This window comes from Muntiacus reevesi, chromosome 4 (assembly GCF_963930625.1).
Source record: "Muntiacus reevesi chromosome 4, mMunRee1.1, whole genome shotgun sequence".
In the NCBI taxonomy this organism is placed as follows: domain Eukaryota; kingdom Metazoa; phylum Chordata; class Mammalia; order Artiodactyla; family Cervidae; genus Muntiacus; species Muntiacus reevesi.
Window position 1 is genome coordinate 100,975,824 of NC_089252.1, and position 19,128 is coordinate 100,994,951.

The 19,128-nt window shown below is 46.0% G+C and overlaps 1 protein-coding gene across 1 annotated transcript in view; it reads left to right on the forward strand.

The window, feature by feature from the left end:
* FAM107A (family with sequence similarity 107 member A) overlaps positions 1 to 19,128 on the forward strand; it is an 88,080-nt gene that overhangs the window by 34,379 nt on the left and 34,573 nt on the right. The window contains exon 2 of the mRNA XM_065933400.1: positions 16,692 to 16,755. Coding sequence (XP_065789472.1) covers positions 16,692 to 16,755 — 64 coding nt within the window. The remainder of the gene's footprint in view (positions 1 to 16,691; positions 16,756 to 19,128) is intronic.

Sequence of the window (19,128 nt, forward strand, 5' to 3'; positions counted from 1 at the left end):
TGCCGATTTGTAGTTGACAAATATTGGTTAACATTTACCTATAAAGTATAATCTGAGAAGGCTTATCACTTACTCAACCATGCTTCTTGTGTAATTTAACATACCACAGAATCCTAGTTCCATATTTCTCTGAGATGACTTAGATGTAGCATCCCAAAGTTAGCTGAACTTTGAATTCAGTAATGAATTTTATAAATCATTAAATTCATACGAAGTTAATCTTTTTTCCAACAAACTCTGTAACAGAAATAACATGAACTTATTGGCCAGTAATAAACCTCAGGAGAGTAAAAGTAAAACATGTCTGTATTGATTTAACAAGTGAGTTTAAGCTAGCTTTAATATCAGATGTTAATTTCATATTGAATATTTCCTAGATCACGTGAACCTGAAGCTTTTTCTGGCCAGTTTCTATTATACTTAGAAGTGTTTAATTAGTAAGAGCTTGCTTTTAAGTCAATTAGAGTTTATTTACAAGTTAAAGACAGAAGCAGAAATCTTACAGGTTTCCAGCTTCAGATTATAAAGATCTCTCTGTTTTTCCCCTCAGTCTCAGAGACTCCAGAAGATCAATAAGTTCCTCAGAGCCCAGGCAGAACATTTTCATTTTAAAAGCACAGAGACACAAATGCACGTTCCTCCTTGGAAACAGGCTCCTCTCTCCATAGGATTCTCCAGGCCAGAATACGGGAGTGGGTTACCATGCCCTCCTCCAGGAGATCTTCCGAAACCAGGGATTGAATCCAGGTCTCCCACATTGCAGGCAGATTCTTTACTAGCTGAGCTACCAGGGAAGCCCAAGCAAAGGACAGTAATAGACAATAATACATATTATTCAGTCACATTCACATGCTTCACTTTCAGAGGAACATGAGTCCACATTCAAGTTACTAGGACCTTTAATGAAGGTCAAAACCAGGAAAAGAGAACAGGACTTGGACTCAGGTACCAAGATAATCATGCACACACACACCCAAACTAAAATCCAAACCAGTTCCAAAAGGCTCACTTTGATATAATAGCGGAGCTGCTCTCGGCCAGGCAGCAGCGAGCAGTGGCATACATCCCAATCTCAATTCCCTGCCCAGAAATTGAACCTGGGTAGCCTGCATGAAAACCAGGAATCCTAGCCACCCAACCAGCCCGGGCTAGAGGCTAGAAGCTGTTTTTCCCCTGGATCTTTGCCCCCCAGTGAAAACTTCATTTATCACAGAGGCAGAAACTGTAAATGCAGGTAGAAAGTTTACTACTAGAGACACAACACAAGAAGTGGGAGACCACATAGAAAAACTGTTGAGACAGAAGCAAGGCAGAGAGGCACACACAGAGAGAAGGCGTGTAGGCAACCCCCCTCGTGAGGAGTGTAGTAAACAGGCCGATAAGTCATTTATATCAGACAATTCTTCTGGGACTTTGTTTTCCTTCAAGCCAATTATCTGGTTTCTTTTTCTACACCTGACTTGCCCTGGGAGCCTCCCCTGGGGTGTGCATGAACCCTTCAGCCAAGATGGATCTTCAAGTGAAGGCTTCTGGGAGGAGCAAGGCGCATTATGGCCTGGCATTACCCCCTGACCTGTGACCTACAAGGGGCCTTCTGCACATGTGTCGTGTCTCCCTTGTCCCAAAAGGCAGGGAAGTGGAGATCTCTTAGTTCTTTACTCAAACGGGAGTTTGCCCTTCTTTGTCCTTGCCATGACTATTACTTTAAGGTGTTTACAAGAGACAAACACTGGCTATTTACCCTGTTTCCATTTCGGAGGGCAAACAGGAGGCTGACCGTAAATGCCTCAACTGGAACCCACCCATCTCTTGTCTCAGGAAATGCAAACAGGAGGCTGGCTGTAAATGTCTAACTTGGAGCCCACCTATCTCCCACCTCAGAGCCATCAGGGCCATTGGTCTCTAGATTTCTGGGTGTACTGAGGCCAAACAGTGTTACAGTTGTAAAAAAAAAAAAAAAAAAAAGTCATTTTCTTTCATTTCTAGGTGCCTAGCTGAAGGTCTCCCAGCACACAAACCAGACCAATGCAAAATGGTCTCTAGGGATCACAGTTCTTTAATCCCAGAAAGGGAAATTCCCAGTCCGTGCCCAGAGAGTCAGAAACAAAGCCAAAAGACTGTGCTCCAGGCCAGAGGGGAGCATCCCAACCAGCGTCCCCTCAGGTGGAGCAAGCGGGGCCGGGCCTCAGCCCAAAAGGGAAAATCCCAATCAGTGCTCATGGTCGCCATTTGTTGCAGGAAGGGGGACCCCTTCCAGGGCCCAAAAGGGGTTCTTGTCTAACAGTTGGAAATGAATTATCCGAGGAGATGCACGTGCTGACAAAGCGAGAGGCTTTATCGGGAGGGGATGCCCGGTCAGAGAGCAGCAGTGTGAGGGAACCCAGGAGAACTGCTCTGCCACATGGCTCCCAGTCTCGGATTTTATGGGGATGGGATCAGTTTCCAGGTTGTCTCTGGCCGATCATTCTGACTCAGAGCCCTTTCTAGTGGTGCTCAGCCAAGATGGATTCCAGTGAGGAGGATTCTGGGAGGTTGGTGGGACATGTGGTGTCTCCCTTTGACCTTTTCCGAATTCTTCCCATTGGGGGTGGCTTGTTAGTTCTGTGCTCCTTACCAGGACCTCCTGTCATAAAATAACTCATGCACATGGCTACTCTGGTGCTTGGCCAGGGTGGGCAGTTTCCGTGTGTCTCCCCTAACCCCCTGCCATGGGCAAAACCAGCGCAGTAGGGAAGAACACCCTGGCGTTGTCACAGGGGAGCCTCCCATCACTTACCGGAGATGTCTCAACCCGCCAGCGTGAGCGCCTTGCTTCCTTCACCACTTCAGAAGCGCCATGGGCCAAGGAGGCCAGTTGGCCGCGAGTGCCCGGGGCTGTCCCTGAGTCACAGGTGCTCAGGTGGATGCTAGACGGGACCTGGGAGCCGCCCCGGGCAAGAGCCCACGTGCCACGAGCAAGATGTCCACTCAGGACTCCGGCCCCACGCTGGGCACCAAAACTGTCACTGAACCAAAGCTTGGATCTGCTCACCAGCTCGCAGTAAAGCCAATCTAAGGATACCAGGCTGGGGTGAACGGACGTGCCGTGTTTATTGTAAGGTGTAAAGCCCCAACTCGCCGATGGCTTCTCCAAAGGACGTTTAAAGGCAGAGTGAGGGAGGGGAGTCCCGAGGTGTGTGACCAGCTTCTGCACAGCCCTCTGGCTGCTGTGAGGTAACAGGAGGCATCACAGGAGTCAACAGCATCAGTCCTCAGGCTGCGTAGGCCTGGGGGCTACGTGCTCGTGGTCGTCAGGTACTTGGCTTCTTCCCTTTGGTGGGGGTTTTAGCATCTGTGAAACAACTCAGGAAGCGTGCCCCAGACACTGTGATCTCGGCACTTCAGAGAGGAGCTGCAGCAGGGGGATGGCGGAGGGGTCTGTCCCGGGAAGGCCCCGCAGCATCCTGCTTGGTTACAGACGGAATTTGGTAGCATCTGCTGAAACTTAAAACATATGTACCCTTCAGCCCAGCACTTTCTACCTCCCACCGTCTGCCCGAGGGAAACACTCACATTCATGTACAGACAGGCAAGCTCAAGGGTGTTGGGAGCAGATTTAACTGTAATAGGGACCACCTGGAAGCAACCGAAATGTTGAACTGAAGGGGATTTGTTTAAAAACAAACGAACTGTGGCATCATGCTATATTATAAACTCAGTAGATCAAAAGAGAAAAGCGGATCTATGTATATTAACATAGAAATATCTACAAGATATATCATAGAGCTTAAAAAACAAGCTACAAAAATGACCAAAACACACATACGTCATCAAAAATAGTGGTAACTCTGGGGAAGGGGTGACATTGAGGTTGAGAGCGGCTTGAAAGGAGAAATGTTTTATATGCCGTTGGGTTGTTCCAAATGTTTAAAGCAGCAGTGGATCTATATATTCTTGTGGGAACTATTTTACAAGGTTTTAAGGTGAACTAGACAGCCCCCATGCCAACTGCAGGCAAGGAGCAGAAGGCTGTCCCTCTGCCTCCTGGCTGGCGGCAGCTTCTTGTCCAGGGCCTCAGCCTGGTTCCAGGAGGGCAGTGCTCTGGGCCTCTGAAGCCCTAGGGGCTGGGATGGATGGACAGTGAGCAGACCCTGGAGACGGGGACCCTGGGGGCTCCCTTTGATGAACGGCGGTGCCCTTGAGGATCCAACACCAGTACAGTGTAAATGGACCCCTGGAAAGGAAGGTCCCTGGGTCTGGCGCTTCTCCAAGCATTGCCCAGCACTGTAAATAAAGGGTGGCTGGCTGTGATTCCCCCTGTCCCTGGGGAAGGAAGCGAGAAGCAGCAGGTGTCGCCTCACACAGCACAGGGCTCTGTGACAGCGAGGCAGAGGCTCACGGAGGGCCCTGCGAGCCCTGCGTTCATGAGCTCAGGAATGGGGAACGGGGGAGGGTGGGCAGGAGCCAAGGATCATGTTAGAAGGACTCCATCTTTAAAAATTGGCTTGGGGGAATTCCCTGGTGGTCCAGTGGATAGGACTCTGCACGCTCACAGCCGAGGGAGTTGGTTCAGTCCCTGGTTAGAGAACTAAAATCTCACAAGCCACTCAGGGGTGGCCAAAAAAAAAAAAAAAAATTAGCTTGAGAGGGACGCTGGTCCAGCTGAATTCACAGAAAAGTGTTCCTTCGTCTCTCTGAGCCTCAGTCTCCTTTTCAGTAAAATGGGGTACAGTCTCTTTGCCACCACACACACACACACACACCTGATCTGTGAATGTGACTAGGGCCCCAGGCTCCAGAGTCAGACTGCCTCCAGTCTAACTGCATTCCTGCCACCTGCTAGCTGAGTATCCTGACCTGTCCAAGGCCTCAGCTTCCTTCCTCATCCACAAAACAGGAATCCAGCTCTTCTCTAATCTCAAAATCTGAGGCTTTTATTTATCTTCAGTTTTTAGTTAATTGTACAGTGATCGAAAATGTCTGTATCATATCGACATTTGGTGCTTACTGACTTGGCTTGATGCCACTGTACATACTCTACTTTGTAAATATTCACTATATGATTTAAAGAACAAACTATGCATTCTGAGATTTAAGTGAGACCATACGGGCTTTGGTTCAGACGGTAAGGCATCTGCCTGCAATGCAGGAGACCTGGGTTCAGTCCCTGGGTCAGAAAGATTCCCTGGAGAAGGAAATGGCAACCCACTCCAGTACTCTTGCCTGGAAGATCCCATGGACAGAGGAACCTGGTGGGCTACAGTCCTTGGCTTCACAAAGAGTCAGACATGACTGAGCGACTTCGCTTCCGCTTTCATACAGGTACAGTCTTAACTCAGCACTGAGATGTGCTCAGTAAACATGTGCTACCATATTAAGGTAGCTTTCTTTACTAAACACCTACGTACCAGGAACTGTGCTGGACTTTTTGGTGTTTTTTGTTTTTTTTTAATATCTTTCTCATTTAAGTCACCACAGAGAATTGAGTAGAGTTCTCTGAGCTATACAGTAATTTCTCACTCATTACCTATTTTATACATAATATCAACAGTGTATATATGTCAATCCCAACCTCCCACTTCATCCCACCCCATCACAATCCATACATTTGTTCTCTATGGGTGTCTGTTTCTGGTTTGCAAATAAGGTCATCTATACTGTTTTTTCTAGATTCCACATATATGCATTAATACATATTTGTTTTTCTCTTTTGGACTTATTTTACTCTGTATGACAGCCTCTGTATCCATCAATCTCTGTACAAATGACCCAGGTTTGTTCCATCCCATTGTTGATGGACATGTAAGTTGCTTCCATGTCTTGGCTATTGTGGATAGCACTGGAGTGAACACTGGGGTGCATGTGTCTTTTGGAGTTACAGTTTTCTCTAGGTTTTCTATATGCCTAGGAGTGGGATTGCTGGGCCATGTGGTAGTCCTATTTTTAGTTTTTTAAGGACCCTCCATGTTGTTATTCATAGTGGCTGCATCAATTTACATTCCCGCCAACAGTGCAAGAGGGTTCCCTTTTCTCCACACCCTTTCCAGCATTTATTGTGTCTAGATTTTTTGATAATGGTCATTCTGACCAGTGTGAGGTGATATCTCATTGTAGTTTTGATCTGCATTTCTCTAATGATTAGTGATGTTGAGTATCTTTCCATGTGTTTGTTGGCCATCTATATGTCTTCTTTGGAGAAATGTCTGTTTGGGTCTTCCAAACATTTTTTGATTGGGTTGGTTTTTTTTTTTTTTTATATTGAGCTGCATGAGCTGCTTATATGTTTTGGAAAATAATCCTTTGTCTGTTGCTTTGTTTGCTAACATTTTCTCCCATTCTGAGGGTTGTCTTTTCATTTTGTTTATTATTTCTTTCGCTGTGCAGAAGCTTTTAAGTTTAATTAGGTCCTATTTATTTTTTTTAATTGGAGTATAATTGCTTTACGATGTTTCATTCCTCTCTGCTGTGTAACAGAGTAACTATTTGGGCGCCTGTATCTCCTCCCTTGGGCCTCCCTCCCACCTCCCATCGCACCCTTCTCCGTCATCCCCGGAGCCCTGAGCTGAGCTCCCTGCGTTGTACGGCAGCTTCCCCCAGCCATCCGTTTTACGCATGGTCGTACATGTTTGTGACTGCTACTTCCCAATTCGTCCACTCTCCCTTTCCCCCACTGTGTCCGCATGTCCATTCTCTACAGGCGTGTCTATTCCTGCCTGGCAAACAGGTTCATCTCTACCATTTTTCTAGATTCCGTGTGTATGTGTTAAGATACATTTGTTGTTCTCCTTCTGATTAACTTCAATGTGTGTGACAGACTCTAGGTCCATCCACATCACTACACATGACCCAATTTCATTCCTTTTCATGGCTGAGTAATAGTCCATTGCATACATGTACCACACCTTTATCCATTCCTCTTTTGATGAATATTTACATTGCTCCCAGGTTCTGACTAATGTAAACAATGCTGCAATAAACATTGGGATATGTGTCTTTTTCAAATTATGATTTTCTCTAGGTATAGTCCCATTAGTGGGATTGCTGAATCATATGGTAGTTCTATTTTTAGTTTTCTGAGGATGCAGGAGGTTTCCCTTTTCTCCACACCCTCTCCAGCATTTATTGTGTCTAGATTTTTTTGATGATGGCTGTTTTAACCATTGTAAGGTGATACCTTATTGTCATTTTGATTTATATTTCTCTAATGATTAGTGATGTTGGGCATTTTTTCATTTGTTTGTTGGCCATTTTTACATCTTCTTTGCATAAATGTCTATTTAGGTCTTCTACCCATTTTTTGATTGGACTGTTTGGTTTTTTGACATTGAGCTGCATGAGCTGTTGTATATTTTGGAGATCAATTCTTTGTTTGCAAATATTTTCTCCCATTCTGAGGGTTGTCTTTTTGTCTTGTTATGGTTTGCTTTGCTGTGCAAAAGCTTTTAAATTTAATTAGGTCCAATTTGCTTATTTTTGTTTTTATTTTCATTACTCTGAGAGATGGGTCACAAAAGATCTTGGTGTGATTTATGTCAAAGACTGTTCTGCCTATGTTTTCCTCTAGGAGTTTTATAGTATCTGGCCTTATATTCAGGACTTTAATCCATTTTGAGTTTATTTTTGTGTATGTATGATATTAAGGAGTGTTATAATTTCATTCTTTTACATGTAGCTGTCTAGTTTTCCCTTATTAAAGAGGCTGTTTTTTCTCCACTGTGTAATCTTGCCTCCTTTGTTGTAGATTAGTGAAAGTCACTCAGTCCTGTCTGACTCTTTGTGACCCCATGGACTATAGCCTGCCAGGCTCCTCTATCCATGTAATTCTCCAGGCAAGAATAGTGCAGGAGATCTTCTTGACCAAGGATCGAACCTGAGTCTCCTGCACTGGCAGGCAGATTCTAGTCATAGATTAGGTGACCATATGTACACGGATTTATCTCTGGGCTTCCTATCCTGTTCCATTGACCTATATTTCTATGCCAGTACCATACCATCTTGATGACGGTAGCTTTTGTAATATAACCTGAAGCCAGGGAGTGTGATTCCTCCAGCTTCATTTTTCTTTCTCAAGATGGCTTTGGCTATTCAGGGTGTTTTGAGTTTATATACAAATTGTCAAAATTTCTGTTCTAGTTCTTTGAAAAATGCCATTGGTAATTTGATAGGAATTGCACTGAATCTATAGATTGCTTTGGATAGTATAGCCATTTTCACAATACTGATTCATCCAATCTAAGACCATATGTATCTCTCCATCTGTTTGTTATCTTTGATTTCTTTCTTCAGTATTTTATAGTTTTTGGCATACAGATCTTTGCCTCCTTAGGTAGGTTTATTGCTAGGTATTTTATTCTTTTTGTTGCAGTGATCAATGGGATTGTTTCCTTAATTTCTTTCTAATATTCCATCGTTAGTGTAAAGGATGCAAGAGATTTTTGTGTATTAATTTTGTATCCTGCAACTTTACAAAATCCATTGATTGACGCTAATGATTTTTCTGGTGGCATCTTTAGGATTTTCTATGTATCGAACCCCGTTATCTGCAAACAGTGGCCATTTTACTTCTTTTCCAAGTTGGATTCCTTTTATTTCTTTGTCTTCTCTGATTGCTGTGGCTACTAGGACTTTCAAAACTATATTGAATAATGGTGGCAAGAGTGGACCCCCTTATCTCATTACTGATCTTAGAGAAAATGCTCTCAGTTTTTCAGCACTGAGAATAATGTCTGCTATGGGTTTGTCATATATGGCCTTTATTATGTTGAGGTAGGCTCCCTCAGTCGGGTTTCCCTGGTGGCTCAGATGGTAAAGCGTCTGCCTGCAATGCTGGAGACCTGGGTTCGATCCCTGGAATGGGAAGATCCCCTGGAGAAGGAAATGGCAACCCACTTCAGTATTCTTGCCTGGAAAATCCCATGGACAGAGGAGCCTGGTGGGCTACAGTCCCTGGGGTCGCAAACAGTTGGACACTATTGAGCAACTTTACTTACTTACTTACTTACTTAGGCTCCCTCGGTACCCACTCTGGGGAGAGTTTTTTATTTTTTATTTTTTTATCATAAATGGGTGTTGAATTTGGTCAAAATCTTATGGTTTTTATTCTTCAAGGTGTTAATATGGTGTATCACATTGGCTGATTTGCATATATTGAAGAATCCTTGTCTGCCTGGGATAAATCCCACTTGATCCTGGTGTATGATGCTTTTAATGTGTTTTTGGATTCAGCTTGCTAGTATTTTGTTGAGGACTTCTGCCTCCGTGTTCATCAGTGATGTGGGCTGTAGTTTTCTTTTTCTTCTCGGCTGTGCTGGGTGTGCACTGCAGTTCCTGGGCTCTTGGCAGCACGTGGGCTTCTCCAGCTGTGATGTGCAGGCTTCTGCAATTGTTGCAGGCTCTAGAATGCACAGACTGCACAGTTGGGGCACACCCGCTTCTCTAGCTGGGACATGCAGGCCGTCTAGTTGCAGCATGCGGTCTTTAGTTGCCTTGTGGCATGTGGGATCTTAGTTCCCTGACCAAGGATCAAATCTGTCCCATGAGTTGGAAGCTGAATTCTTAACTACTGGACCACCCCAGAAGTCCTATTTTTGGTGATGTCTTTGTCTGGTTTTGGTATCAAGGTGATGGTGGCCTCATAGAATGGGTTCAGGAGTGTTCCTCCCTCTGCAATTTTTTGGGAACAGTTTCCAAAGTATAGATGTTAGCTCTCCTCTGAATGTTTCCTAGCATACACCTGTGAAGTCGTCTGGTCCTGGACTCTTGTTTGTTGGAAGTTTTTACATCACAGTTTCTTTTTTTTTTTTTTTTTTAAATATTATTTTATTAGTTGGAGGCCAATCACTTTACAACATTTCAGTGGGTTTTGTCATACATTGACATGAATCAGCCATATAGTTACATGTATTCCCCATCCCGATCCCCCCTCCCACCTCCCTCCCCACCCGACTCCTCAGGGTCCTCCCAGTGCACCAGGCCCGAGCACCTGACTCATGCATCCCACCTGGGCTGTTGGTCCGTTTCACCATAGATAATATACATGCTGTTCTTTCAAAACATCCTACCCTCACGTTCTCCCCCAGAGTTCAAAAGTCTGTTCTGTACTTCTGTGTCTCTTTTTCTGTTTTGCATATAGGGTTATCGCCACCATCTATCTAAATTCCGTATATATGTGTTAGTATACTGTAATGTTCTTTATCTTTCTGGCTTACTTCACTCTGTATAATGGGCTCCAGTTTCATCCATCTCATTATACATCACAGTTTCAATTTCACGACTTGTGATTGGTTTGTTCATGTTTTCTGTTTCTTCCTGGTTCCGTCTTTGGTTGTACTTTTCTAAGAATTTGTTCATTTCTTCCAGGTTGTCCATTTCATTGGCATATAGTTGCTTATAGAAGTCTCTTATGATCCTTTGTATTTCTGCAGTATCAGCTGTAACTTCTCCTTTTTCTCATCTAACTTTGCCTTGCTTCACATTGTGCTGGACTTTGAAGACACATCCCTGAATGTCACAGTCTCTGTTCCCACGGTGTTTACAGTTTAATGGAGGGGGGATGGAAATAAAGATGCACAGAGACATACATCCCTCTGGATTCACCACAGGCTACGAGGACTAATAGTCTGTGGTCCTACCCTGATCTCTTCTAAGATCAGAATTCAGACTCTCCTATATTTATCCAAGTGAAAGTGAAAGTTGCTCAGTCATGTCCGACTCCTTGCGACCCCATGGACTATAGCCTGCCAGTCTCCTCTGTCCATGGGATTTCCCGGATAAGAATACTGGAGTGGGTTGCCATTTCCTTCTCCAGGGGATCTTCCTGACCTGGGATCAAACCCAGGTCTCTTGCATTGCAGGCAGACTCTTTACCATCTGAGCTACCAGGGAAGTCCCATATTTATCCAAGATGCCATTTTTTCCAGTTCTCCCTTCTTCTCCTGCACCAGCCCAAAGGATGGTACACAAGAAGGGACATCAGCGTGTCAAAAAACCCTGTTGTGAAGATACCAAAAGCACAACACATACACTGATAAAATCAGTGTAGACAGTATCTGCTGTAGCTGAGCATTCACCTACCGTAGGACCCAGCACTGCCACCACTGGCTATTTACCCAACAGAAAGGAGCACCGTGTTTACCAAACAGCTGACAGGAAGGTATTCACAGCAGCCGTATTAGTCACGCCCTAACCTGGAAGCTGAAGAAGAGCAGACACGCACCCTGTGATGCAGCAAGGGAACAGAGCAGTGAAGAGTCATCTGCTGACGGAGGCGACAACACCGCTGAAGCTCACACAGGCTTCCCAGTGACAGAAGCCAGACACCGAACAGTAACTGTGATGGGTCCATTTGTGTGACGTTCTAGAACAATATAAACGAGTCTGTGGTGATAGGGGTCAGAACGGGGTTTACTCTGGAGGAAGGCGGGCGTTGGCTGAGATGGGGCACAGAGGAGCCCTCGGGTGCAGAGGATGTCTTATAGCCTGGACTTGGAGGTGGTTGGTGAACAGACGTGTGAACCTTCACTTGGCTCCTTAAGGCGAGTGCACGTCATGGTGGTGTGCCTGATTTCTAAAGTGTTTATAGACACAGCAAGGTCCCAGAGGTGTCTGTATGTATTTGCTTATTAAGTTTCTGGCTGCACTGGGTCTTCGTTGCCGTGGGCAGGCTTTCCCTAGTTGTGACTAGAAAGGGCTGCCCTCTGACAACAGCGTGCAGGCTTCTCATTGCAATGGCTTCCCTTATCACAGAGCACGGACTCAGGACTTGGGGGGACAGATTTAGTTGTCCTGTGGCATCTTTGAGACCAGGGATCAAACCTGTGTCTCCTGCATTGGCACGTGGATTCTTAGCCACTGGACCTCCAGGGAAGTCCCCCAGAGGTGTTACTCGGCACATGTGTCATCCTGTGGGGAAGGCTGGAATGGACGAGTGATGGGGTTGGGAGTCTTCTTGACACTTATCAGACAGAGACATCAGCCTCCGGGGGAAGCACTGCAGCAAAACGGAGAAAAGGAGGCTGGACATAGGCTCACCCAAGGCCCCCAAGGACCCACCCCAGGAGACTGTTCTCAACAACTGAGGACATGAAATGAAGCAGGCGGTGGCCACAAAAAGGACAGGGGAAATGCAGATGTCTTTGCGCTGAGTTGCGTTCAGTCATAGTTGGGTATATTGTACAATACATAATAGTGTTTCCTCTGGAAATTGTATGTGCTAACTTTCACTAACCTTAGAACTAGGCCAGCATCTTCCAATCCCTCCGTGGTGTGAGCAAATGAGAATTGGCTGTATTTATCAGCACAGTCCTTGGAAAAGACTATCAGTTACCTGTAATACGTCAGCAAAGGTCCAGGTGACTTTTCAAGTCGGCTTTGCCTTGGCAAGTGGCTGCGGGCACGTGGAATGTTTTCTTCATCAGCAAACTTCAGTGTCTGTGGGGAGAGGACTCTTTCATGGTCACTGAGCTTTTACTGGACACAAGTTGGCCTGATTGCCAACAAATCTGTTGTGCAAGGGAGGTTGGCAGGCATGCAAGGGACACTTGCTTGAACTCCAAGTCCAGGGAGCTGCTCCTTAGGAAAGCCTGGCCCTGTAATGCTCACACCACCTTTGGGATTCAGCCTTCCTCTCCAGGTGTGTGTGGGGAGATGTGAGGAGAAGCTCCGATCACCCTCCCAAGCCTCTGGAGAAGGTTGTTTTTCTGTCCTGGGATTTTCTTCTAGAGATGAAGTTACTGGTCCTCTTACTCTTTTTGTTTAAACCATGAAAGAGACTTGGCCAGATCTCAAACACCCTCTCTTTTCTGTGCCCTCCTTGGTGACAGAGCTCAGAACGGCAGAGCGCCGCAGGGAAACGTCAGGACCCCCGGCCCTTCTGTCCCCGCTCTAATCTCTGGGCAGGCAGCAGCAGGCACCGCTCGTTCCAGCCCTGATTCACTCCTGTGGAATCACACACTTCCCTCATCGAGCCCAGAGCTCACCGTGGGTGTGCGTCCATTCATCACTCCTTCACTTCACTCATATTTTTTTTTTTACTGGAATATAATTGCTTTACAATGTTGTGTTAGTTTCTGATGGACAGCCCCGTGAATCAGCTGTAGGTGTATCTCCATCCCCTCCCTCGCGAGCCTGCCCCCCACCCACCCCCATCCCACCTCCAGGTCACCGCGGAGCCGAGCTCCCCATGCTGAGTAGCCCGCTTCCCACTAGCTGTCTGTTTCACACACGGTAGGGTCGGTCCTACCATGTCTCAGGATGTCTGTCCCCATCTCTCCACTCACCCCACCCTCCCCTTCCCCTCTTTGCCAACAAGTCCACTGCCTGTGTCTCCATTTCTGCCCTGAAAATAGGTTCATGTGTGCCATTTTTCTAGATTCCATACATATGCATTGATAGAAATGTTGTTTTTCTCCTCCTGGCTTACTTCACTCTGTATGACAGACTCTCGGTCCATCCGCTTCTCTACAATTGACCCAACTGGGTTCCTTTTTATGCCTGAGTAGTATTCCCTTGTATGTATGCACCACGTCTTCTTTATTCTCTGTCGATGGACATCTAGGCTGCTTCCATGTCCTGGCTACTGTAGATAGTGCTGCAGTGAACACTGGGGTACACGTGTCTTTTTGGATTGTGGTTTTCTCAGGGTGTATGCCCAGTTGTGGGATTGCTGGGTCATGTGGTAGTTCTATTTTAAGTTTTTAAAGGCACTTCCATCTTGTTCTCCATAGTGGCTATATCATTTTACATCCCCACCAACAGTGCAAGAAGGTTCTCTTTTCTCCACATCCTCTCCAGCATTTATTGCTTGTAGACTTTTTGATGATGACATTCTGACGGATGTGAGGTGATACCTTGTACCTTTGACTTGCATGTCTCTAATAATTAGTGATGATGAGCATTTCATGTGTTTGTTGGCCATCTGAATATTTGGAGAAGAGTCTATTTAGGTCTTCCACCCATTTTTTTATTGGGTTGTTTGTGTTTCTGACATTCATTCTTTTAATAAATCATTGTTGGGCACCCAGTCCAAGCCCAGCTTTGGACCAGGCCCTGGGGAGACAGCCGTGACCAGGTCCCAGTGCCCCTTCAGGGTGAGCGCAGTCTGGTGGAGGGGACAGGGCTCAGACGATCGTAACTGAGGGGTGAACATTAATACGGGGGAATTCGGGGGTGCCGTGGGCTCACGTGATCCGTGGGACCTCCTTGAGGAAGTGGCATTTCAGCTGAGACTTACAAGATAAAAAGGAATAGTCAGGCAGAGATGAGGAGTGGCTCCCTGGGTAGACGGGCAGCTTATAATAGAGTGGGAAAGTGAAAGACAGCATGGCTTTCAGGGAACGCAGGCGGCTCCTGGGGCTGGAGTGTGGGGTGGGAGGAAGGCGGCCCTGTTCCTCGCTGACCCCCCGTCATATGACTGTCCCTGCACAACCCCCACCTGGGCCCCGGGCGGGCCTGCTGTTCCTGACTGTCTGGCACACTCCAGCCTCAGGACCTTTGTTCTCACTGCTTCCTCTGTCTGCAGCCCTCTTCCCCAAGACACCTGTGTGGTAACTCCCCCACTTCCTACAAGTCCATGCTCCCATCTCACCTTCTCCATGAGCACCCCCCGCCACCAGCAGACATTTATCATCACGTGTACCCCCACTCCCCACTCCTCCCCAGCTCCGACCTTCCTTCTCTCCATGGACCTACCACCTTTTAACAGACTATCTACGTATTCATTATGCCTATTTTCTGTCTCCCTCACTATTAATAGAATGTCAGCGCCACTAGGTCAAGGACCGCTGTCAGTTTTTTTCACAGATGCATTCCCAAGTCCTTGAACATATGAAGGAACAAATAAATGAGGTCTGAGAGGTTGGCAAGGAGGGGGTCAGATTGCAGGGGCCTTGAAGGTCAGCAGAAGACATGTGAGTTTGGTTTCGAGTAGGGGCAGAGTCGGAGCCTGCATCACATTTTAAAGCCTTGCTCTAGAATCTGTGGAGAATGGTTTGAAGGAGGGACGGCCACTGCAGGCATCAGGCATGCAGTGGGAGTGCCGGGGCTATGGTGGGGGCAAGAAGTGGATGGACTGAGGAGATGGCAGGAGGTAGAGAGATCGTGCCTTTGTGATCTGAGGGGTTGGAGGAAGACAGGGCAAGCAGCCTCAGGCTCCCACCTGAGCCACAGGGCTGGAATGGAGGCCCTTGTTAAGGTGGGGTGACAGGGGAGAAGCAGACTGGGGACCGGGGTGGTCCAGAGTTCCACGTGGGCCCTGGTGAGCTGGGCCTCTTAGACTTTCGAGTGGAGATGCCAAGTAGCCTATTGGATGGAGTTTAAGCTCAGGGTGAAAGTCTGAACTAGAAATAAACATTTAGGAATCACTGACTCAGAGTTTTTTAAAGTCATGACAGAGTAAGGGGGAAAAAAAGATGTCTAAGAACCAACATTGAGGACCGAACCCTGATGCCTTCTGAAACTGCCCTCGAGGGGTAAGGAGTTTGCCAGGAAGGTAGGGAGAAGGCAGTCCAGGTAGAAGGAACCTCACATGAAAGAACACGGCTCTCAGTAATCTCTAAAACTGCCAAGTTCATCCAAAAGAGGGTCTGAGAAACTATCACAGCCAAGAGGAGCCTCAGGAGATAAGACAACTAAATGTAACATGGTATCTTGGATGAGATTCTCAGATAGAAAAAAGAATATTAGGTAAAAACTAAGAAACTCTGAATAAGGTCTTGTTGTTGCTGTTCAGTCGCTAAGTCGTGTCTGACTCTGCGGACCCGTGGACTGACTCTGACCCGTGGACTGACTCTGCGGCCCCGTGGACTGCAGCACGCCAGGCTCCTCGGCCCTCCGCTGCCTCTTGGACTTTAGTTAAAAATGATGCTGTAAGCAGCATCATATGATATCACTTATACGTGGAATCTAAAAAACAAGAAAGGATACAAATGAACTTATTACAAAAACAGTTACAGATGTAGACAACTTAACCAAGGAGTAAAGGGGGAGGGATAAATTGGACGGTTGGGGTTGACATAGTACACCACTGTATATAAAGTAGGTAACTAACAAGGCCCTACTGTGTAACACAGGGAACTGTACTCAATACTCTACAATGGCCTGTGTGGAAAAGAATCTGAAAAGGAGTGGAGATATATATATATATATAGCTGATTCACTTGCTATACACCTGAAGCTAACACAACACTGTAAATCAGCTATATTCCAATAATTAAAAAAAAAATAAGAATATGCATCTTCACAACCCAGTCAGACTCAATAAACTGATTTCCATCATGAACTCGGGGGAGGTGAGAATTTTTTTAAATAATGTTATTACTTAACAATTAGTTAACAGTCTAATAATTAGTTTGTTAATTAGAACAGATGTGCCATACTATGTACATGTATATCTACATACATGTAGGATGTTAAGAGAAATAGACAATATACATGCAGGGTACAAGGAATTCTATTAATTTTTCTCTCAATCTAAATCTGTTCTGAAAATGGTCACCTTTTTTTTAAGTGAGTCTCATTTTAAAAAGTGAGTCTCATAAATCACACACACACACACGTGCGTGTGTAGAGTACTTTGTTTCTCTGCAGAGGACTTTGATCCTGGCCAGTCCCATCTGTGGTCAAAAGACTCAGGGGCTCTGTGAATCTCTCTTCACTCCTCCCCCTGCCAGGGAGCCGAGAGTCCTCACTGCCCTTTACTTTCTCTCTGTTCACAGAAGGAATACTCGCCCCAGGCTGTATTTCATAATGAAAATGAGAAGCAGAGACTAAATGGCTCAGGTAAGTCAGAGTCCCCTAGACTTCCTTGGGGATGCAATCAATGTTAATCTCTCTGGAATGCTCTGTAAAAGCACATTCCTTAGTCATAATCTTCCTGAACCTGCACCTTGTTCGACACCTGGCTTGGTTTTCCTCCTGCAGTAAGAGCTTTGGCACCATCTGGGTTCAAATGCCTTCTACCTGAAATGCTAGAAAGAGGTAAGTTTTGTATATGCATTTTTTATAAGTCTGGAAGGAGCATCACCAATATAATGATATTGATCATGTCTGGTTGGAAAGTTCATGAATCACATTTACTTCATTCTTTACTCCCTTTATGTGTCATTTCAACATATTTTACAGTATAATTAGATAAAAAGTGATCTTGGGCAGGTCACTTGAACCTTATCTTCCTCATCTCTGAAATGGGTATAACCATACTTAATAAGTGGGTCACATGAGATACAGTTTCCTCTGAAGAACAGATACAAGAGAGTGAATGCCCAGTGCCTGGCATCATGCCTGGGTTTCATGGTGGCTGGTTGTTGACAAGAAACATGACCAGTCTGGCCAATGTGTCACTTGGGTCCTTAGGGTCCTGTGTGGCGACAGGGACCCCTGAGTCACAGCGGAAGCTGGGCCTGGGCCGTGGTCAAGGGACAGTGAGAGGCAATTCGGCTGTTGGCCTATGGGGCACCAAGGCTGGAGGGAAGACCGAGGCAGAGGTGGGTGGGACCGTGTGGCCACGGTCGCAGCAGCTGGCACAAGACGCAGCCATAAAGAGAGGCTGTTCAGGGGCCTGAAAAGCTCTGGGGCCGGGTGGAGGGTGGGTGCTGGGATTCTATAGATTTCAGGGGCGTTCGTTTTGTGGGTGGAGAACTGAATTGGGTGCTGGCTCCTCCAACTAGCTCTGAGCATGAGCAAGCCACCTCACCTCCTGAGTTTCAAGTGCATCATCTCTCAGGTGGTATCTTGAATGGGATTCCTACATTCATGTTACCATACATACCTCCCAGTGTTTGCATGAAGAGTATATGAAATAACAAAGAGGCAGGAGAGTGGTCCATTTCTGAGTTTGTATGCCAGCTCCACACTGTGTGACCTCAGATATATTGCTTAACTTCTCTGAGCCTGTTTCCTCATCTGTAAAATTGGAAGGAAGGCTAATAGACCCTAATTCATAGGATTGTGAAGATGAAACAAAACAGGACATAGAGCACATGAAGATTAGCTTTTGTTTTAGAAGAAATATAGCCCAGCAGCAGTCACAGCGTAGAGAATCAAAATGGTTGTTTTCTTATATCTTCCAAACTTGCCTGGTTGACCTTGCCCATCTACCTTTAGATTCTTAGGGAAACAATGAAAACAGTGACAGATTTTATTTTGGGGGGCTCCAAAATCACTGTAGATGGTGACTGCAGTCGTGAAATTAAAAGACGCTTGCTCCTTGGAAGAAAAGTTATGACCAACCTCAACAGCTTATTAAAAAGTAGAGACATTACTTTACCAACAAAGGTCTGTCTAGTCAAAGCTTTGGTTTTTCCAGTAGTCATGCATAAAGAAAGCTGAGCGCCAAAGAACTGATGCTTTTGAACTGTGGTGTTGGAGAAGACCTGAGAGTCCTCTGGACTGCAAGGAGATCCAACCAGTCTATCCTAAAGGAGATCAGTCCTGAATATTCATTGGAAGGACTGATGCTGAAGCTGAAAGTCCAATACTTTGGTCACCTGATGCGAAGAACTGACCAATTTGAAAAGCCCTTGATGCTGGGAAAGATTGAAGGTGGGAGGAGAAGGGGATGACAGAGGATGAGATGGTTGGATGGCATCACTGATTCAATGGACATGAGTTTGAGTAAGCTCCACGAGTTGGTGATGGACAGGGAAGCCTGGCGTGCTGCCGTCCATGGGGTCGCAAAGAGTTAGACACAACTGAGCGACTGAACTGAACTGGTCCTCCCATTTTTTTTATGTTAAAGGGATTCCACACAGCCAGAGAAGGAAATCTTGTAGAAACCCAGGGGCCTCCCGCCACAACTTACTTCCCCCAGTGAAGCCCCCGCTTCTCAATGTCACCCACCCCAGGATGCCTTGGAACACTGAAAAAAACAAAATAAAATAAAAACAATATATTGCATTTGTTCTATGCTAGCCACTGTTCTAAGAGATAGAGAAAATGTGTTGGTTACCCTCACAACCCTGAGAGATGAGTTCTATGGATATCCCCATTTTACAGATGAGAAAACTGAGGCTCTGTGAGGTTAGATAACTGAACCGTGGGGTCGCAGAGCTATTAATTAGTGGCGCTGGATCTGATCCCAGAGATGGCACTCCAGAACCCCACACCTGCCTGCAGCATTCAACAAGGCCAGCGGCCAGGGGAGCAGAGAAGAGT